Source organism: Hypanus sabinus, chromosome 14 (assembly GCF_030144855.1).
Source record: "Hypanus sabinus isolate sHypSab1 chromosome 14, sHypSab1.hap1, whole genome shotgun sequence".
NCBI lineage: Eukaryota > Metazoa > Chordata > Chondrichthyes > Myliobatiformes > Dasyatidae > Hypanus > Hypanus sabinus.
Window position 1 is genome coordinate 75,883,097 of NC_082719.1, and position 16,663 is coordinate 75,899,759.

General features: G+C 41.2%; 1 protein-coding gene across 1 annotated transcript in view; it reads right to left on the reverse strand.

Annotated features, from left to right (window-relative positions):
* LOC132404886 (phospholipid-transporting ATPase ID-like) overlaps nt 1-16,663 on the reverse strand; it is a 111,325-nt gene that overhangs the window by 12,762 nt on the left and 81,900 nt on the right. Inside the window, exons 22-23 of the mRNA XM_059989451.1 lie at nt 12,645-12,868; nt 11,320-11,403 (exon numbers count right to left, since the gene is read on the reverse strand). Of these exons, the coding sequence (XP_059845434.1) occupies nt 11,320-11,403; nt 12,645-12,868 (308 nt within the window). The remainder of the gene's footprint in view (nt 1-11,319; nt 11,404-12,644; nt 12,869-16,663) is intronic.

Here is a 16,663-nt window from a genome sequence, read left to right on the forward strand (position 1 = left end):
TCGCTTTACACTGCTTTGCTTTTACAAAAGACCTATATTAGTAACCTCTTTTCACATTACAAAGAGGATTTTCAGTTTTACGAAAATTCTTCCCATATATAGGTAAATGATATAGGTATAAAACGGGATTAGGTCCTACAAGGTGAATTTAGGGAGTTAGGTGATAAACTAAAAAGTAGGACCACAAAGGTAATAATCTCTGGATTACTACCTGTGCCATGTGCTAGTCAGAGTAGAAATAGGAGGATACTTCAGATGAATACGTGGCTTGAAAAATGGTGCAAGGGGGAGGGATTCAAATTTCTGGGGCATTGGAACCAGTTCTGGGGGAGGTGGGACCGGTATAAACAGGACGGTCTGCACCTGGGCTGGACTGGAACCAATGTCCTTGGGGGGACCGTTTGCTACTGCTATTCAGGAGGATTTAAACTAATGTGGCAGGGGAATGGGAACAAGTGCAGAGAGACAGAGGGGTGTAAAATGAGGGTAGAAGCAAAAAGTAGTAAGGTGAAAAGTAAAAGCGGCAGGCAGGCAAATCCAGGGCAAAAAGCAAAAAGGGCCACTTTTCAACATAATTGTATAAGGGCTAAGAGTGTTGTAAAAACAAGCCTGAAGGCCTTGTGTGTCTTTGCAAAGAGCATTCGTAACAAGGTGGATGAATTGAATGTGCAGATAGTTATTAATAAATATGATATAGTTGGGATCACAGAGACATGGCTCCAGGGTGACCAAGGATGGGAGCTCAACATGTAGGGATATTCAATATTCAGGAGGGATGGACAGGAAAGAAAAGGAGGTGGGGTAGCATTGCTGGTTAGAAAGGAGATTAACGCAATAGAAAGGAAGGACATTAGCCTGGAGGATGTGGAATCGATATGGGTAGAGCTGCATAACACTAAGGGGCAGAAAACACTGGTGGGAGTTGTGTACAGGCCACCTAACAGTAGTAGTGAGGTTGGGGATGGCATTAAACAGGAAATTAGAAATGCATGCAATAAAGGAACAGTAGTTATAATGGGTGACTTCAATCTACATATAAACTGGGTGAACCAAATTGGTAAGGGTGCTGAGGAAGAGGATTTCTTGGAATGTATGCAGGATGGTTTTCTGAACCAACATGTCGAGGAACCAATTAGAGAGCAGGCCATTCTAGATTGGGTATTGAGCAATGAGGAAGGGTTAGTCAGCGATCTTGTTGTGCAAGGCCTCTTGGGTAAGAGTGACCATAATATGGCGGAACTCTTCATTAAGATGGAGAATGACATAGTTAATTCAGAAACAAAGGTTCTGAACTTAAAAAAGGGTAACTTTGAAGGTATGAGACATGAATTAGCTAAGATAGACTGGCAAATGATACTTAAAGGGTTGACGGTGGATATGCAATGGCAAGCATTTGAAGATCGCATGGATGAACTACAACAATTGTTCATCCCAGTTTGGCAAAAGAATAAAACAGGGAAGGTAGTGCACCCATGGCTGACAAGGGAAATTAGGGATAGTATCAAGTCCAAAGAAGAAACATATAAATAAGCAAAAAAAAAAGCAGCACACCTGAGGACTGGGAGAAATTCAAAGATCAGCAGAGGAGGACAAAGGGCTTAATTAGGAAAGGGAAAAAGGATTATGAGAGAAAGCTGGCAGGGATCATAAAAACTGACTGTAAAAGCTTTTATAGATACGTGAAAAGAAAAAGATTGGTCAAGACAAATGTAGGTCCTTTACAGTCAGAAACAGGTGAATTGATCATAAGGAACAAAGACATGGCAGACCAATTGAATAACTACTTTGGTTCTGTCTTCACTAAGGAGGACATAAATAATCTTCCAGAAATAGTAAGGGACCAAGGGTCTAGTGCGATGGAAGAACTGAGGGAAATACATGTTAGTAGGGAAGTGGTGTTAGGTAAATTGAAGGGATTAAAGGCCGATAAATCCACAGGGCCTGCATCCCAGAGTGCTTAAGGAAGTAGCCCAAGAAATAGTGGATGCATTAGTGATAATTTTTCAAAACTCCTTAAATTCTGGATTAGTTACTGAGGATTGGAGGGTGGCTAATGTAACCCCACTTTTTAAAAAAGGAGGGAGAGAGAAACTGGGGAATTATAGACCGGTTAGTCTGACATCGGTGGTGGGAAAAAAGCTAGAGTCGGTTATCAAAGATGTGATAACAGCACAGTTGGAAAGAGGTGAAATCATCGGACAAAGTCAGCATGGATTTGTGAAAGGAAAATCATGTCTGACGAATCTTATAGAATTTTTTGAAGATGTAACTAGTAGAGTGGATAGGGGAGAGCCAGTGGATGTGGTATATTTAGATTTTCAAAAGGCTTTTGACAAGATCCCACACAGAAGATTAGTGGGCAAACTTAAAGCACATGATATTGGGGGTATGGTATTGATGTGGATAGAGAATTGGTTGGCAGACAGGAAGCAAAGTGTGGGAGTAAACGGGACCTTTTCAGAATGGCAGGCAGTGACTAGTGGGGTACTGCAAGGCTCAGTGTTGGGACCCCAGTTGTTTACAATATATATTGATGATTTAGATGAGGGAATTAAATGCAGCATCTCCAAGTTTGCAGATGACACGAAGCTGGGCGGTGGTGTTAGCTGTGAGGAGGATGCTAAGAGGATGCAGGGTGACTTGGATAGGTTAGGTGAGTGGGCAAATTCAGATGCAATTTAATGTGGATAAATATGCGGTTATCCACTTTGGTTGCAAGAACGGGAAAACAGATTATTATCTGAATGGTGGCCGATTAGGAAAAGGGGAGATACAACGAGACCTGGGCGTCATTGTACACCAGTCATTGAAGGTGGGCATGCAGGTACAGCAGGCGGTGAAAAAGGCAAATGGTATGTTGGCATTCATAGCAAAAGGATTTGAGTACAGGAGCAGGGAGGTTTACTGCAGTTGTACAAGGCCTTGGTGAGACTGCACCTAGAATATTGTGTGCAGTTTTGGTCCCCTAATCTGAGGAAAGATATTCTTGCCATAGAGGGAGTACAGAGAAGGTTCACCAGATTGATTCCTGGGATGGCAGGACTTACATATGAAGAAAGACTGGATCGACTAGGCTTATACTCACTGGAATTTAGAAGATTGAGGGGGGATCTTATTGAGGCGTATAAAATTCTAAAGGGATTGGACAGGCTAGATGCAGGAAGATTGTTTCCAATGTTGGGGAAGTCCAGAACGAGGGGTCACAGTTTAAGGATAAAGGGGAAGCCTTTTAGGACCGAGATGAGGAAAAACTTCTTCACCCAGAGAGTGTCGAATCTGTGGAATTCTCTGCCACAGGAAACAATTAAGAATCTCAGGGTTGTGTACAGTGACACAACTGTACCTTGATAATAAATTTACTTTGAACTTCGAAGAATTTTGGTAACATTCTTTCTTCTTTCCAATGATAACAACCATGGATTATATCATGAGAAAACTCAAGGACTTCAATGTAGGCTCCACAGAGACAACAATTTCTTAATGGCGAGCTTGGTACCCAGGTTGTATGTAGAGCAGAGTTGGCAGTAGTGTGAAGGGGTGAAAGATTACCCCTGGTAATCAACGAGAATTTACTTGGCAAAAAAAAAATTCAAAGGATACAAGTGAGCAAAATAAAAGGAAAAGAAAGGATGACGGTTTGTCTGCTGTAACCAGAAAGCAGACGGATGCTCACATAATGCATCATAAGCAAAAAGGAACTGCTGAGAAAGCTGCCAGAGCTGAACTTCAAACTAACCTGCACCTGCGAAACCCTGCCCAACTTTCATGGATGGGTGCATCTAACAAGCAATGTGGCTTTGTCTTCAATTTTGGAACATAGTTACAATATTGGGTTCCGGCACTTCAGAAAATTGCATTGTTGTATCTCGCTATGAAGTTCTGCCATGTTTAATGCTGAAGGAAAGTGTCTTGCTTACAAACTTGTCACTTGATGCAGTATTGGACCCTAAGCTGTCATGGCACCATAGTAGAGTAGCGGTTAGCGCGATGCTATAACAACTCGAGGCTTTCTGGAGTTCTTTTCCGGTGTCATTCTCCAAGAATTCTCCATACATCCTCCCCGTGGAATGCACGGGCTTTCCCTGATTTCCTCCCACAGTCCAAAGATGTGCTGAGTAGGTTAATTGTCCTGGGATTGGATTAGGGTTAATGGGATTGTGGGGCTGTGGGGTTACTGGGGCTGGAAGGGCCTACTCTGCGCTGTATCACTAAATAAATTTTAAAATCTTTCAATGGCTTAATTCACTCAGGATATATCCAGTACAAGCAGAAAAAGGATTTATGTGACCAGCCTTGAATTTTTGTATCAATGCTAACCCTTCAAATCCTGTTTTAATAAAGACAGCATTTAAGTTGAGAAAAAAAAACACAAGACATGTCACACAATGGTTTAGGAAGAAGTGTGCAGTTGAGAAACATATCTTCTGCAGCATGTACAAAGAGTGAGAAGCTGGCATTGTTATCATGCAGTTAAATCAAGCAACAACTAAGGCACTGCTGGATTAGAAAGGAGAGATTGTTTTGGTGAGAAGCTATGGCTACAATGGCAGAAATAGCCCCAAACATCACTATTGGGAAGTTAGATCCCATTAACAGATCTACTGATTGTTTGTGAGAGACACAGAAGAATGCCTAAAAACTTAGCTCAACAACAGCTTCCAAGTAAATAGTAGTTTGCATCGGTCTGGAACGTGTGCAGGATATTAAGCTGAAGTAATTCACATAGGACATTGGCCCAGGATACGTCAGAGTTTGCCACAAATGCCATGATGTGAAGTGTTGAATTTCAGCTAAATGTCTTTCTTTCACGGCAACAAGATTCTCTTCTTGCCAGAATGAAATGACACAGTGCAAGGAAGCTGTACAACTTAATTTGTAAGATTAAGATGGTAACAGAATTTTGGAATTATTTAGAGTTAAAGCCCCAAAGAATAATTCTAACCAAGGGCTTTTGGGAACTGAAGGTCAATAGGGAATCGCTAAGGTTGCAGACAGATGCAGTAATTTAATGTACAGTCATTGAGTGGGATTGCCACTATCAACATTTCAAATGCACACCCTTTGAAGGCAGCATTTTTTAATCTATATCCATGGATAAAATCATGTGGGGACTTGAGAGTCCAGTCAAGTACTGAAAGAAAATTATTCAATTCTCTTCGGCTATCCCAACCTCTGAGACCAACTCAAGAATCAGCTGTAAATTCTAAAAAAAATCAATGAAGCAAAAATAGAACCTAGTACGATGTGAGCCAAAGTTGTAACCTACTCCAAGGTGAATCTCAAGGGACATCTCAATTCAATGCAACAGCTGAATATCCTGTCAGAAAATTATTCAGGTTTCTTATTCAAGATCCTATCCAAGACCTACATCAGAATCCAACCTGAAATTCAACCCACTTACTCGAGACTATATTCAATTCAACACTCAAACACAGGTTGAAAAAAATGCCAGTTAAATTTTAAAAATAGTCTGTTAGTGACATCTGTCTGTAATTATTGAATTATCCTGAAAGTAGACCATAGAGTCATTCAGTGAGGCATTTATAAAATTAGGATGAACCAATCAGACTATGCAGAATGAAATCGAATCACAAACAAGAGAAACGCAACACACACAAAATGCTGGAGGAACTCAGCAAGCCAGGCAGCATCTATGGAAAATAGAATAGTCGACGTTTTGGGCCGAGACCCTTCAGCAGGATCTTGACCTGAGAGTTCTGCCAGCATTTTGTGTGTGGTGTTGTACACAGAATGAAAGGTAGTTTTTCCCCAACAACACAGAGAATCAGTTGGTGTGATTTTTTAAAAAGACAAAAACTACATTTCATATGCTTGTACACAAATGAATACAGTCACAGGAAGAAAGCAAATCATAATGATATATAAACATAATGTCTTGTATTGGTATACAAAACTACCCTTTCAAGTCAAGTCAGTCCGCAAGGTTTTTTGGGCCAATGGGGTTACAGAGGGCTGACAGTTGTCTATGTAATAAAGTTGATGTTTTAAATGTAACAGCCACAGAGCAAGAGAACTTTGATTCTGGAACAAGTCATGCAAAAAATCTACTGCAAAAAGAGCTCATGTGCATTTTTTCAGAAGCATGTACTCTCTAGGTAGATGAACAAAGTTTATTGTAAGTGAAGGATAAAATCAAGACTGTATTAAAATGTAATCAAGAGCTTGCTCTCCATATCATACTGCCCAGGCTTGCGTATCACTTAGACAGCTACTACTTAACATCCATGGTCAATCCTGACCAACAGAAAGCCTCATTAAAGGTAAAGACTCCTGGAAATGTTTTAGAATTATGTTAAGTTTTAGGAATGTTAAGATCAAATGAAAAGTTTCTGCCTAATGTGTTTTAACATTACAATCTCGTTAGTGAAGGAAAGTACCAAACGATGTTGGCAAAGAATCAACAGAAAACACTGGAGTTCTACATGCAGTGTCTTTATATCAGTTCACTACTTGACCTTTGTAACCTACATAGGGTATACAGATGAACATGGGATACCTAAAAATACGGGATTGGCCCAGTGATTAGCTCAGTGTTGAACAGCGAAGACCAACACAAGAATTATGCCCGGATTGAAAGCAAGGCTCTGGTCATTGTCTTTGGGGTCCTCCATTTCCTCTGAGGGACATCATTCACCTTTGAAACAGATCGTAACTACCACTGGTGATTGTCGGGCAAGATCCATCAGTCACTAATGGCTGCTTCCAGATGCAAAGTTCAGCAGTGTCTTGTCACAATACGACTAAATTATTTGCCAAATACAGGTCTTCAAGCAGTTAACAAGGCTTGTCAAGTGAGGAATCAGATGTGTGTTTCAACATTTACCTCTTTGATGGTGATAATCTGATTACAGCAGCAGGTACTGCTCATTCAAAGCAAAGACACAGCCTTCAAATATGTGGAATCAAGTACATTATCGTTCTGGACAAGTGACTGTCACCCTCATGTTGAATTACAGACCTCCGTGAATCAGAAGTATTTAATATGAGGCTAAATTGGTGAACTGCTTCTTCATCTGGAAGAACTTTGGTCCCTGGAAGGTTGGAAGTGATGAGATGAAAGGACTGTTGTTGCATCTCTGTGACTTGTACAATGAAGCCCCTTGGCAGCTCTAGCTTCACCCTATTTCAGATATTTCCTCTATAGTATCCATTCCTCTCCTACCTACTCTGTAACATGAAACTAACTTATTTTCTCTCTTTCTCTATTCTGACAATGGGTCTTCTACCTGAAACATTAACTCTGTTTTTTTCCCCTCTGATGATGCCTAACCTGCTGAGTTTTTTTCCAGTATTTTCTGTTTCCATTTATGATTTACTGCATTTCCAGTTTCTTTTTTCACTTCTGGTTAGATGTCAAAAAGAATGGGAAACAACATGATCACTCAGAAAACCAGAGATGAACTCCGAGTTATATTCGCCACTCATGGTGATCTCGCTGCTATCCCCTTAGCCAATAGTACTACCTTAAATGTAATAGGATTGGCATGCACTCGTCCTACCATATGATTCAGTGGCAAATGAAGCAGCTACAATGGCAGTGGAAGTACTTAAGAAAAGCAACATATAAAAACTTGAGAAACTGAGTTACAGAGAAAGGTTGAATAGGTTAGGATTTTATTCCCTGGAGCGTAGAAGAATGAGGGGAGATTTGATAGAGGTTTCAAGAGGATGAACCCACACAAGGTGCCGGCTCTGAGGGTGTACCTGGTAGGGTACTGAAAGCCTGTGTCAACAAATTGGCAGGAGTATTCAAAACCATCTTCAAGCTCCAACTGCTGCAGTCTAAGGTTCCCACCTGCTTCAAACAGGCAAGCTGCCTCAATGATTAACAATTGGTAGTGCTCTTATCTATTGTAATTAAGTACTTTGAGAGGTTGGTGATGTCCAGAATTAACACCTGCCTGAGCAAGGAACTGAATTTGCCTTCTGCAGCAACACATCTGCAACAGACGTAATCTCACTGGCTCTACAGTCGGCTTTGGAGCACCGAGAGAATAGCAAAACACATGTCAAGCTGCTGTTCACTGATTATAGCTCAGCATTCCCTCATTACTAATCACCAAGCTTCCAAACCTGAGCACCTGTACCTCCCTCTGTAACTGCCTCCTCAACTTCCTCATGAGGAAACCGCAGTCAGTGGATGACTTAACTGTTGTTGGGAGCATCTCAAATGGTGACGAGGTGGCATACAGGAGTAAGATAGATTGGTTGTCATTCGTGTCAGAGCAACATCCACATACTCAATATCAGCAAGACCAAGGAATTGATTGTGGACTTCAGGAAGGGGGAGTTGGTAGAACACACATTGAGGGCTCAGCAGTGGAAAGGGTGTGCAACTTTGTTCCTCAGAGTCAACATCTCTCAGGATCTGTCTGGGTCCAACACATTGATGCAATCATGAAGAAAGCAAGCCAATTGTTCCACTTCATTAGAAGTTTGAGGAGATTTGGTATGTCACCAAAGACTCTTACAAGTTTCAATGGGTGTATGGTGGAGGGCGTGGTTGCATCACAGGCTGGTACAGAGGGTCCAATGCACAGGAATGCTAGAGGCTGCAGAGGGACTCAGCCACCCCCATCATGGGCACAACACTCCTTACCATTCAAGAGGTAGTGCCTCAAGAAGGTGGTATCCATTACTAAGGACCCTCACCATCCGGCACCAGCCTCTTCTCGTTACTGCCATCAAAAGGAGGTACGGGAGTAAGAATGTTTGTGAATGGGCTGCTATTTCCTATGTGGTATTGAGCTTCCCGAGTGTTATCGAAGGCCGGTGAGAGTAGCCTAGCACACTCCAGACTCAAGGCTTTGGGTAGTTATGAGGTGAGTTACTCGCTGCAGGCTTCCAATCCTCCAAACTGTTCTCATTATTAACAATGTGTATATGTCCACTCCAGTCCAATTTCTGCTCGGTGGTAACCCTCGGATTTCAGCGATGGTTATGCCATTGAATGTCAGGGAGTAATTGCTGCATTTTCTTTTGTTGGATATTCTTAGTGCATAGCACTTATGTGTCACAAATGCTATTTGCCACCTATTGACCCTGGCCTGGGTATTGTCCAGACCCTGCTGCACTTGGTTGTTATCTGAAGAGTCCTTGACCGCTGCTGAGCATCTTTCAACCATCAGCAAACATCCCTCCTCTGACGTTGTAAGTGTGACACCCTGGGGAAAGGATTCACTGCTAATGTAATGGTCTCTCAAAGGTCATGATGAGTAACTGAGGATAAGAGGGTCCAGGACACCACCCTGAGGAATTCCTGCAGAGATGTCTTGTGACTGAGATGACTGAACTAAAAAAAAACGGTCAGCTTATTTTGAGCTAGGTATGAATCCAACTTACACACGGTCAGTTCCTACTGCTTCCCATTGATACCAGTTTAGCCAGCATTCATTGATGCCAGAGTGGCTGAAATGCTGCTTTTATGTTAAGAGTAGTTACTCTCTCTTCAGCAATCTTGTCCATGTTTGGATTAAGGCTGTAATAAAGTTGGGAACCAAATGGTTTCATAATAGGCCAGGTTAAATTTGACCTACTTCTTGTGGATAGCTCATAGCTGGAGAATTTTCCATTTTATTGGGTAGTTGCCAATGTTATAACTGGACTGGAATAGGTTTGGCATGGTTGCAGCAAGTTTTGAAGCATAATTCATATTCTACCTGAGTAGTCTCCTGCCTGATGGCATGAACATCAATTTCTCTAACATTTGGTGATTTCATCCCCTGCCTTCCCCCTTCTCTCATTTTTCCATTCCCCATTGTGGCTTCCCTCTTACCCCTTCTCTTCTCCTCACCTGCCTATCAACTCTCTCTCGTGCTCTTCTCCTTCCCTTTTTCTGATGTCCACTCTCCTCTCCTGTCAGATTCCTTCTTCCTCAGCTCTTTTCCTTTTCCACTTGTCACCTCCTGGCTTCTCACTTCATCCCTCGTGCACCACCCATCCACCTTCTCCCTCACCTGGCTTCACCTATCACCTGCCAGTTTGTATTTCTTTCATTCCCCCACCTTTTTATTTTGGTTTCTTCCCCCTTCCTTTCCAGCCCTGAAGAAGGGTCTTGGCCAGAACCATCAACAGTTTATTCCCCTCCATAGATGCTGCTTGACTTGCTGAGTTTGTCCAGCATTTTATGTGTGTTATTCTGGAGTTTTAAGCATTTGCAGAATCTCTTGTGTTCTGAAACACAATTGTGCAACCCTGTTGCACAATGTTGTGATAGGCACAATCTATAATCATGGTATTACATAGTCCGAACCACAAAATCTAACACTTTGGTCATCTACTGATTTAAAAAAAATTAATATTTCATCTATTTCTCAATTGCCATTGTTTTTTATAAGTGATCTTGCTGTGGAATCAATTGCCTAGACTAATATTTTATAATGTAAGTGTTCTACATTTACAAGTTAAAGTGTTCTTTACAAGTTACAGCCTGTGCCACTTTATTAGGTACACCTGCACACTTGCTCGTTAATGCAAATATCTAATCAACAAATCATGTGGCAGTAACCCAATGAATAAAAACATGCAGACATGGTAAAGCGGTTCAGCTGTTCAGACCAAACATCAGAATGGGGAAGAAATGTGATCTAAGTGACTTTGACATGGAATGATCGTTGCTGCCAGATGGGGTGGTTTGAGCATATCAGAAACTGCTGATCCCCTAGCACTTTCACACTCAGCAGTCTCTAAAGTTTACAGAGACTGGTACAAAAAAACAAAAAAAAAATCCATGGGGGAAAGAAATGCCTTGTTAATGAGAGGGGTCAGAGTAAAATGTTCAGGCTATTTCCAGCTGACAGCAAGGCGACCGTAACTCAAATGTGTCACAACAGCGGTGTGCAGAAGAGTATCTTTGAACACACGACGTGATGAACCTGGAAATGGATGGCCTACTGCAGCTGAAGTATTAGGCATACTTCTGTACCTAATAAAGTGGCTGCTCAGTATATATACTATTTAACAAACAAAATTGCATTATAATATATAAATGTATTAAACCATTTTTACAGATATGCTGCGCTCAATTTTTATCCTTGGGTAATAAACAGCAAAGTAGGCGGCAATGTAAGTTAGGTTTAGTTTGCATCTGGGCTTTACTTTCATGCCCTTTTCTAGATTTACAACTAAATCCAGCAGTCTCACTCTCAATACCATTCACATTACCTACACTCAGCTCATTTGTTGTTTATGAACATCATCATAGCTAATCTGCATATTTAACAAGATCTTTGTCGTCTAATACTGCAGTTAATGGCAGGACAATCAAAAGGGAATCAAACAGTAATTTTACAAACATACCTGATCAAATAGACTCAACCCTAATATAGGGAGTGACGTATAGACCAAATTGTAGAGTGTAATGAACCATTCATCATACACAGTCTATGAAAAGAAGAAAAGCAGTATTAAAATTTAGCACTGGAAATGAACAATCATAAATCTGATTATCATAAAATTGATCATTGGTGAGCAAACTTCAGATTAAAACTGGAAAGTAAATGTTATTTATTGGGCTATTTAGCAACCTCTGTAAAGTTCCAGTGGAATTTCTTTAGACAACTGTTACTTGGAATGTTATTTAGGCTTCGATGCATTTAGTATTCCTGCCAGAGTATCAGTTTCAGAAACATATATTCATATGGCCTGAAACACGTGGCACTTTGGAGTTGGATGGTAAAACAGCATCTGACCTTGCCATTAAAACTGAAAATGGGCAAGTTAAAGGTTGAGTGGCTTGGGATTGAGGCACTCCCATCTTAGAATTCCACTTAGATCAGCATACTTCAGGGCAGACATGCCCTTCCTGGGTCATTCCATTGATTAAATTGAAAGGAAATGTCTCAGCAATTGATAGCTGAAACTACACCTTTCCCCTCTTATCATCACTGGCTATTTTCAGCTGGAAATCTTGTTTGGCCTAAAAAAAAACTTACTGAAAATATTCTTTCCTTTTTCATTTCCCTTCCACTCTATAGATTATTGTCGCAATGTAAGCATGGGGCATATATGAGTTCAGTAAATAACTGGTAGGGTTAAGTTGTTCATCATCAGTGATATTACATCAGTCAAACTGGGAGAAAACTATCCACAAGAATTCATGAATACCAAATGTCTTTTAAGCTGTGCGACCAACTCTCCCTAGTCTCTACCCATGAAGATCAAGAGGTGCACAAATACGACTGAGCATCAGTAAAAATCATGGCACAAGCAAACACGTGGCATGCAAGATAATTCCTAGAAGCATGGTTCACTGCAAACAATTCTATAAACAGACATATAGATTTTGATTCTACTTATAAGCCTACTTATTAGACCTCGATAAGCCAATGCAGGCATAACTCCAAACTACAACGCACAGTGTTTACACAATCAATCACCGATGAGACTCCCTCCCTATGTTACATTTGAGTTTCCGTAATGACGATGAATCAGCGGATTGATAAGTATATAAAGGCCAAGCATTTGGAGAACACACCACGAACGAACAGTGCACTGATGATGTTTTCTCGTATAGCAACGAAACAGCTGTAATTGGCAAGATCGGAGAACATCTCAATCCAACCATCAGCCACCCAAGCTACACAGTTATTTCCAGGTAAATAACCTTTCGCAAATGGTCTTACCTGTGCTGAGAATCCACAGAAGAATCCATACCAAAAGTGAACAAGAGTGAAAGCAAAATTTTTATAGAAAAAATAACGGAGAAATCTGCACATTCGTAGATAGGACCATCTTCCATGGACAAGTAAAAGACGCTGGAGATAACGGAACTGAGCAAAGGAGAAATCACTTGAAAGGACAGCCTGTGTTCCTTCCTCACCACTGATGCCCACTCCAATATGAGCAGCTGTTGGAATATAAATCAAACATTATTCAGATTTGCAGTACTTCCTAAAAACAGGCGAAGGAATGGTTGACTGGCAGAAAGCAGAGAATGTGATGGATGCCTGTGACTAGTGTAGTTCTGCAGCAATCAGGTTTTTTTGGACCACAGTCTTTCGCTTTATATGTTAATGATCCCAATGAAGGAAATAAAGGCACTGTGGCCAATTTTGCAGACAGTACCGAAGCAGATCGAGGGACAGGTAGAGTTACGGAGATAGGGAAGCTATAGAAGGTCTTGGGCAAGTTAGGAGAGTAGACAAAGAAATTGCATTTGGGGAAGTGTGGAGGTTATGCACATTGGTAAGAAGAATAAAGGCTTAGATTATTTTGTAAATGAGGACAGAATTCACAAATCAGTGGTGCGAAGGGACGGGAGTTCTAGTTCATGATTCCTTTCAGGTTAATTTACAGGTTGAATTGGTTGTAAGGAAGACAAATGCAACGTTAGCATTCATTTTGAGAGGTCTAGAGTATAAAAGCAATGATGATACTGCTGAGGCTTTAAGATGTATTTATCATACTACATTTAGAATATAACAACAACAACAACAACAACAACAACAACAATCACAACATGGAAACAGGCCATCTCGGCCCTCCTAGTCCGTGCCGAACTCTTAATCTCACCTAGTCCCACCTACCCGCACTCAGCCCATAACCCTCCACTCCTTTCCTATCCATATACCTATCCAATTTTACCTTAAATAACACAACTGAACTGGCTTCTACTACTTCTACAGGAAGCTCATTCCACACAGCTATCACTCTCTGAGTAAAGAAACATCCCCTCATGTTTCCCTTAAACTTCTCTCAAATCATGTCCTCTCGTTTGAATCTCCCCTACTCTCAATGGAAACAGCCTATTCACGTCAACTCTATCTATCCCTCTCAAAATTTTAAATACCTCGATCAAATCCCCTCTCAACCTTCTACGCTCCAATGAATAGAGACCTAACTTGTTCAACCTTTCTCTGTAACTTAAGTGCTGAAACCCAGGTAACATCCTAGTAAATCCTCTCTGCACTCTCTCTAATTTATTGATATCTTTCCTATAATTCGGTGACCAGAACTGCACACAATATTCTAAATTTGGCCTTACCAATACCTTGTACAATTTTAACATTACATTCCAACTTCTGTACTCAATGCTTTGATTTATAAAGGCCTGCGTTCCAAAAGCCTTCTTCACCACCCTATCTACATGAGACTCCACTTTCAGGGAACTATGCACAGTTATTCCTAGATCTCTCTGTTCCTCTGCATTCCTCAATGCCCTACCATTTACCCTGTATGTTCTATTTGGATTATTCCTGCCAAAATGTAGAACCTCACACTTCTCAGCATTAAACTCCATCTGCCAACGTTCAGCCCATTCTTCCAACCAGCATAAATCTCCCTGCAAGCTTTGAAAATCCACCTCATTATCCACAACACCTCCCACCTTAGTATCATTGGCATACTTACTAATCCAATTTACCACCCCATCATCCAGATCATTTATGTATATTACAAACAACATTGGGCCCAAAACAGATCCCTGATGCACCCCGCTAGTCACCGGCCTCCATCCCGATAGACAATTATCCAGCACTACTCTCTGGCATCTCCCATCTAGCCACTGTTGAATCCATTTTATTACTCCAGCACTAATACCTAACGACTGAACCTTCCATGTGGAACTTTGTCAAAGGCTTTGCTGAAGTCCATATAGACTACATCCACTGCCTTACCCTCGTCAACATTCCTCGTAACTTCTTCAAAAAATTCAATAAGGTTTGTCAAACATGACCTTCCACGCACAAATCCATGCTGGCTACTCCTAATCAGATCCTGTCTATCCAGATAATTATTAATACTATCTCTAAGAATACTTTCCATTAATTTACCCAGCACTGATGTCAAACTGACAGGTCTATAATTGCTAGGCTTACTTCTAGAACCCTTTTTAAACAATGGAACCACATGAGCAATACGCCAATCCTCCGGCGCAATCCCCGTTTCTAATGACATCTTAAAAATCTCCGTCAGAGCTCCTGCTATTTCTACACAAACTTCCCTCAAGGTCCTGGGGAATATCCTGTCAGGACCCGGAGATTTACCTACTTTTATATTTCTTAAAAGCACCAGTACTTCCACCTCTTTAATTGTCATAGGTTCCATAACTTCCTTACTTGTTTCCCACACCTTACACAATTCAATATCCTTCTCCGTAGTGAATACTGAAGAGAAGAAATCGTTCAAAATCTCTCCCATCTCCCTCGGCTCCACACATAGCTGACCACCCTGATTCTCTAAGGGACCAATTTTATCCCTCACTATCCTTTTGCTTTTAATATAACTGTAGAAACCTTTCGGATTTACTTTCACCTTATTTGCCAAACCAACCTCGTATCTTCTTTTAGCTTTTCTAATCTCTTTCTTAAGATTCCTTTTACATTCTTTAAATTCCTCGAGCAATTCCTTTACTCCATGCTGCCTACATCTATTGTAGGCATCCCTCTTTTTCCGAACCAAATTTCTAATATCCCTTGAAAACCATGGTGTTTTCAAACCTTTAACCTTTCCTTTCAACCTAACAGGAACATAAAGATTCTGTACCCTCATAATTTCACCCTTAAATGACCTCCATTTCTCTATTACATCCTTCCCATAAAACAACTTGACCCAATCCACTCTCTCTAAATCCCTTCGCATCTCCTCAAAGTTAGCCTTTCTCCAATCAAAAATCTCAACTCTAGGTCCTGTCCTGTCCTTCTCCATAATTATATTGAAGCTAATGCTATTCTGATCACTGGACCTGAAGTGCTCCCCAACACATACATCTGTCAGCTGACCTATCGCATTCCCTAACAGGAGATCCAACACTGCCCCATCTCTAGTCGGTACTTCTATGTATTGTTACAAAAAACTATCCTGCACACATTTCACAAACTCTAAACCATCCAGCCCTTTTACAGAATGAGCATCCCAGTCTACGTGTGGAAAATTAAAATCTCCTACAATCACCACCTTGTGTTTACTACAAATATCTGCTATCTCCTTACACACTTGCTCTTCGAACTCACGCTCCCCATTAGGTGGCCTATAATACACTCCTATCAGTGTTACTACACCCTTCCCATTCCTCAATTCCACCCAAATAGCCTCCCTAGAGGAGCTCTCTAATCTATCCTTCCAAAGCACCGCCATAAGATTTTCTCGGACAAGCAATGCAACACCTCCTCCTCTGGCCCCTCCTACTCTATCACACCTGAAGCAACTAAATCCAGGAATATTTAGTTGCCAATCACACCCTTCCTGCAACCATGTTTCACTAATAGCTACAACATCATAATTCCAGGTATCAATCCACACTTTAAGCTCATCCACCTTTCTTACAATGCTCCTAGCATTAAAATAGATACATTTAAGATACTCTCCACCCCCTCCTCTCTTTTCATCCCTAACAATGCATTCAAATTTATTATCCTTTTCTTTCTTCTCCCCTACATCTTCGGGCTGAGCGCATCCCTTCTCCATCACCTGCCTTTCCTCCCTCACACACTGTCTATTTACTTGCTCTACTGGTGAACTAACCTCCTCTCCCATGATTTCCTCAAATTGATTCCCGCCCCCCCCATCTTACTAGTTTAAAGTCTGCCCTGTAGCCCTAGCAAACCTCCCCACTAGGATATTGGTCCCCCCAGGATTCAAGTGTAACCCGTCCTTCTTGAACAGGTCACGCCTGCCCCAGAAGAGGTCCCAATGATCCAGAAAC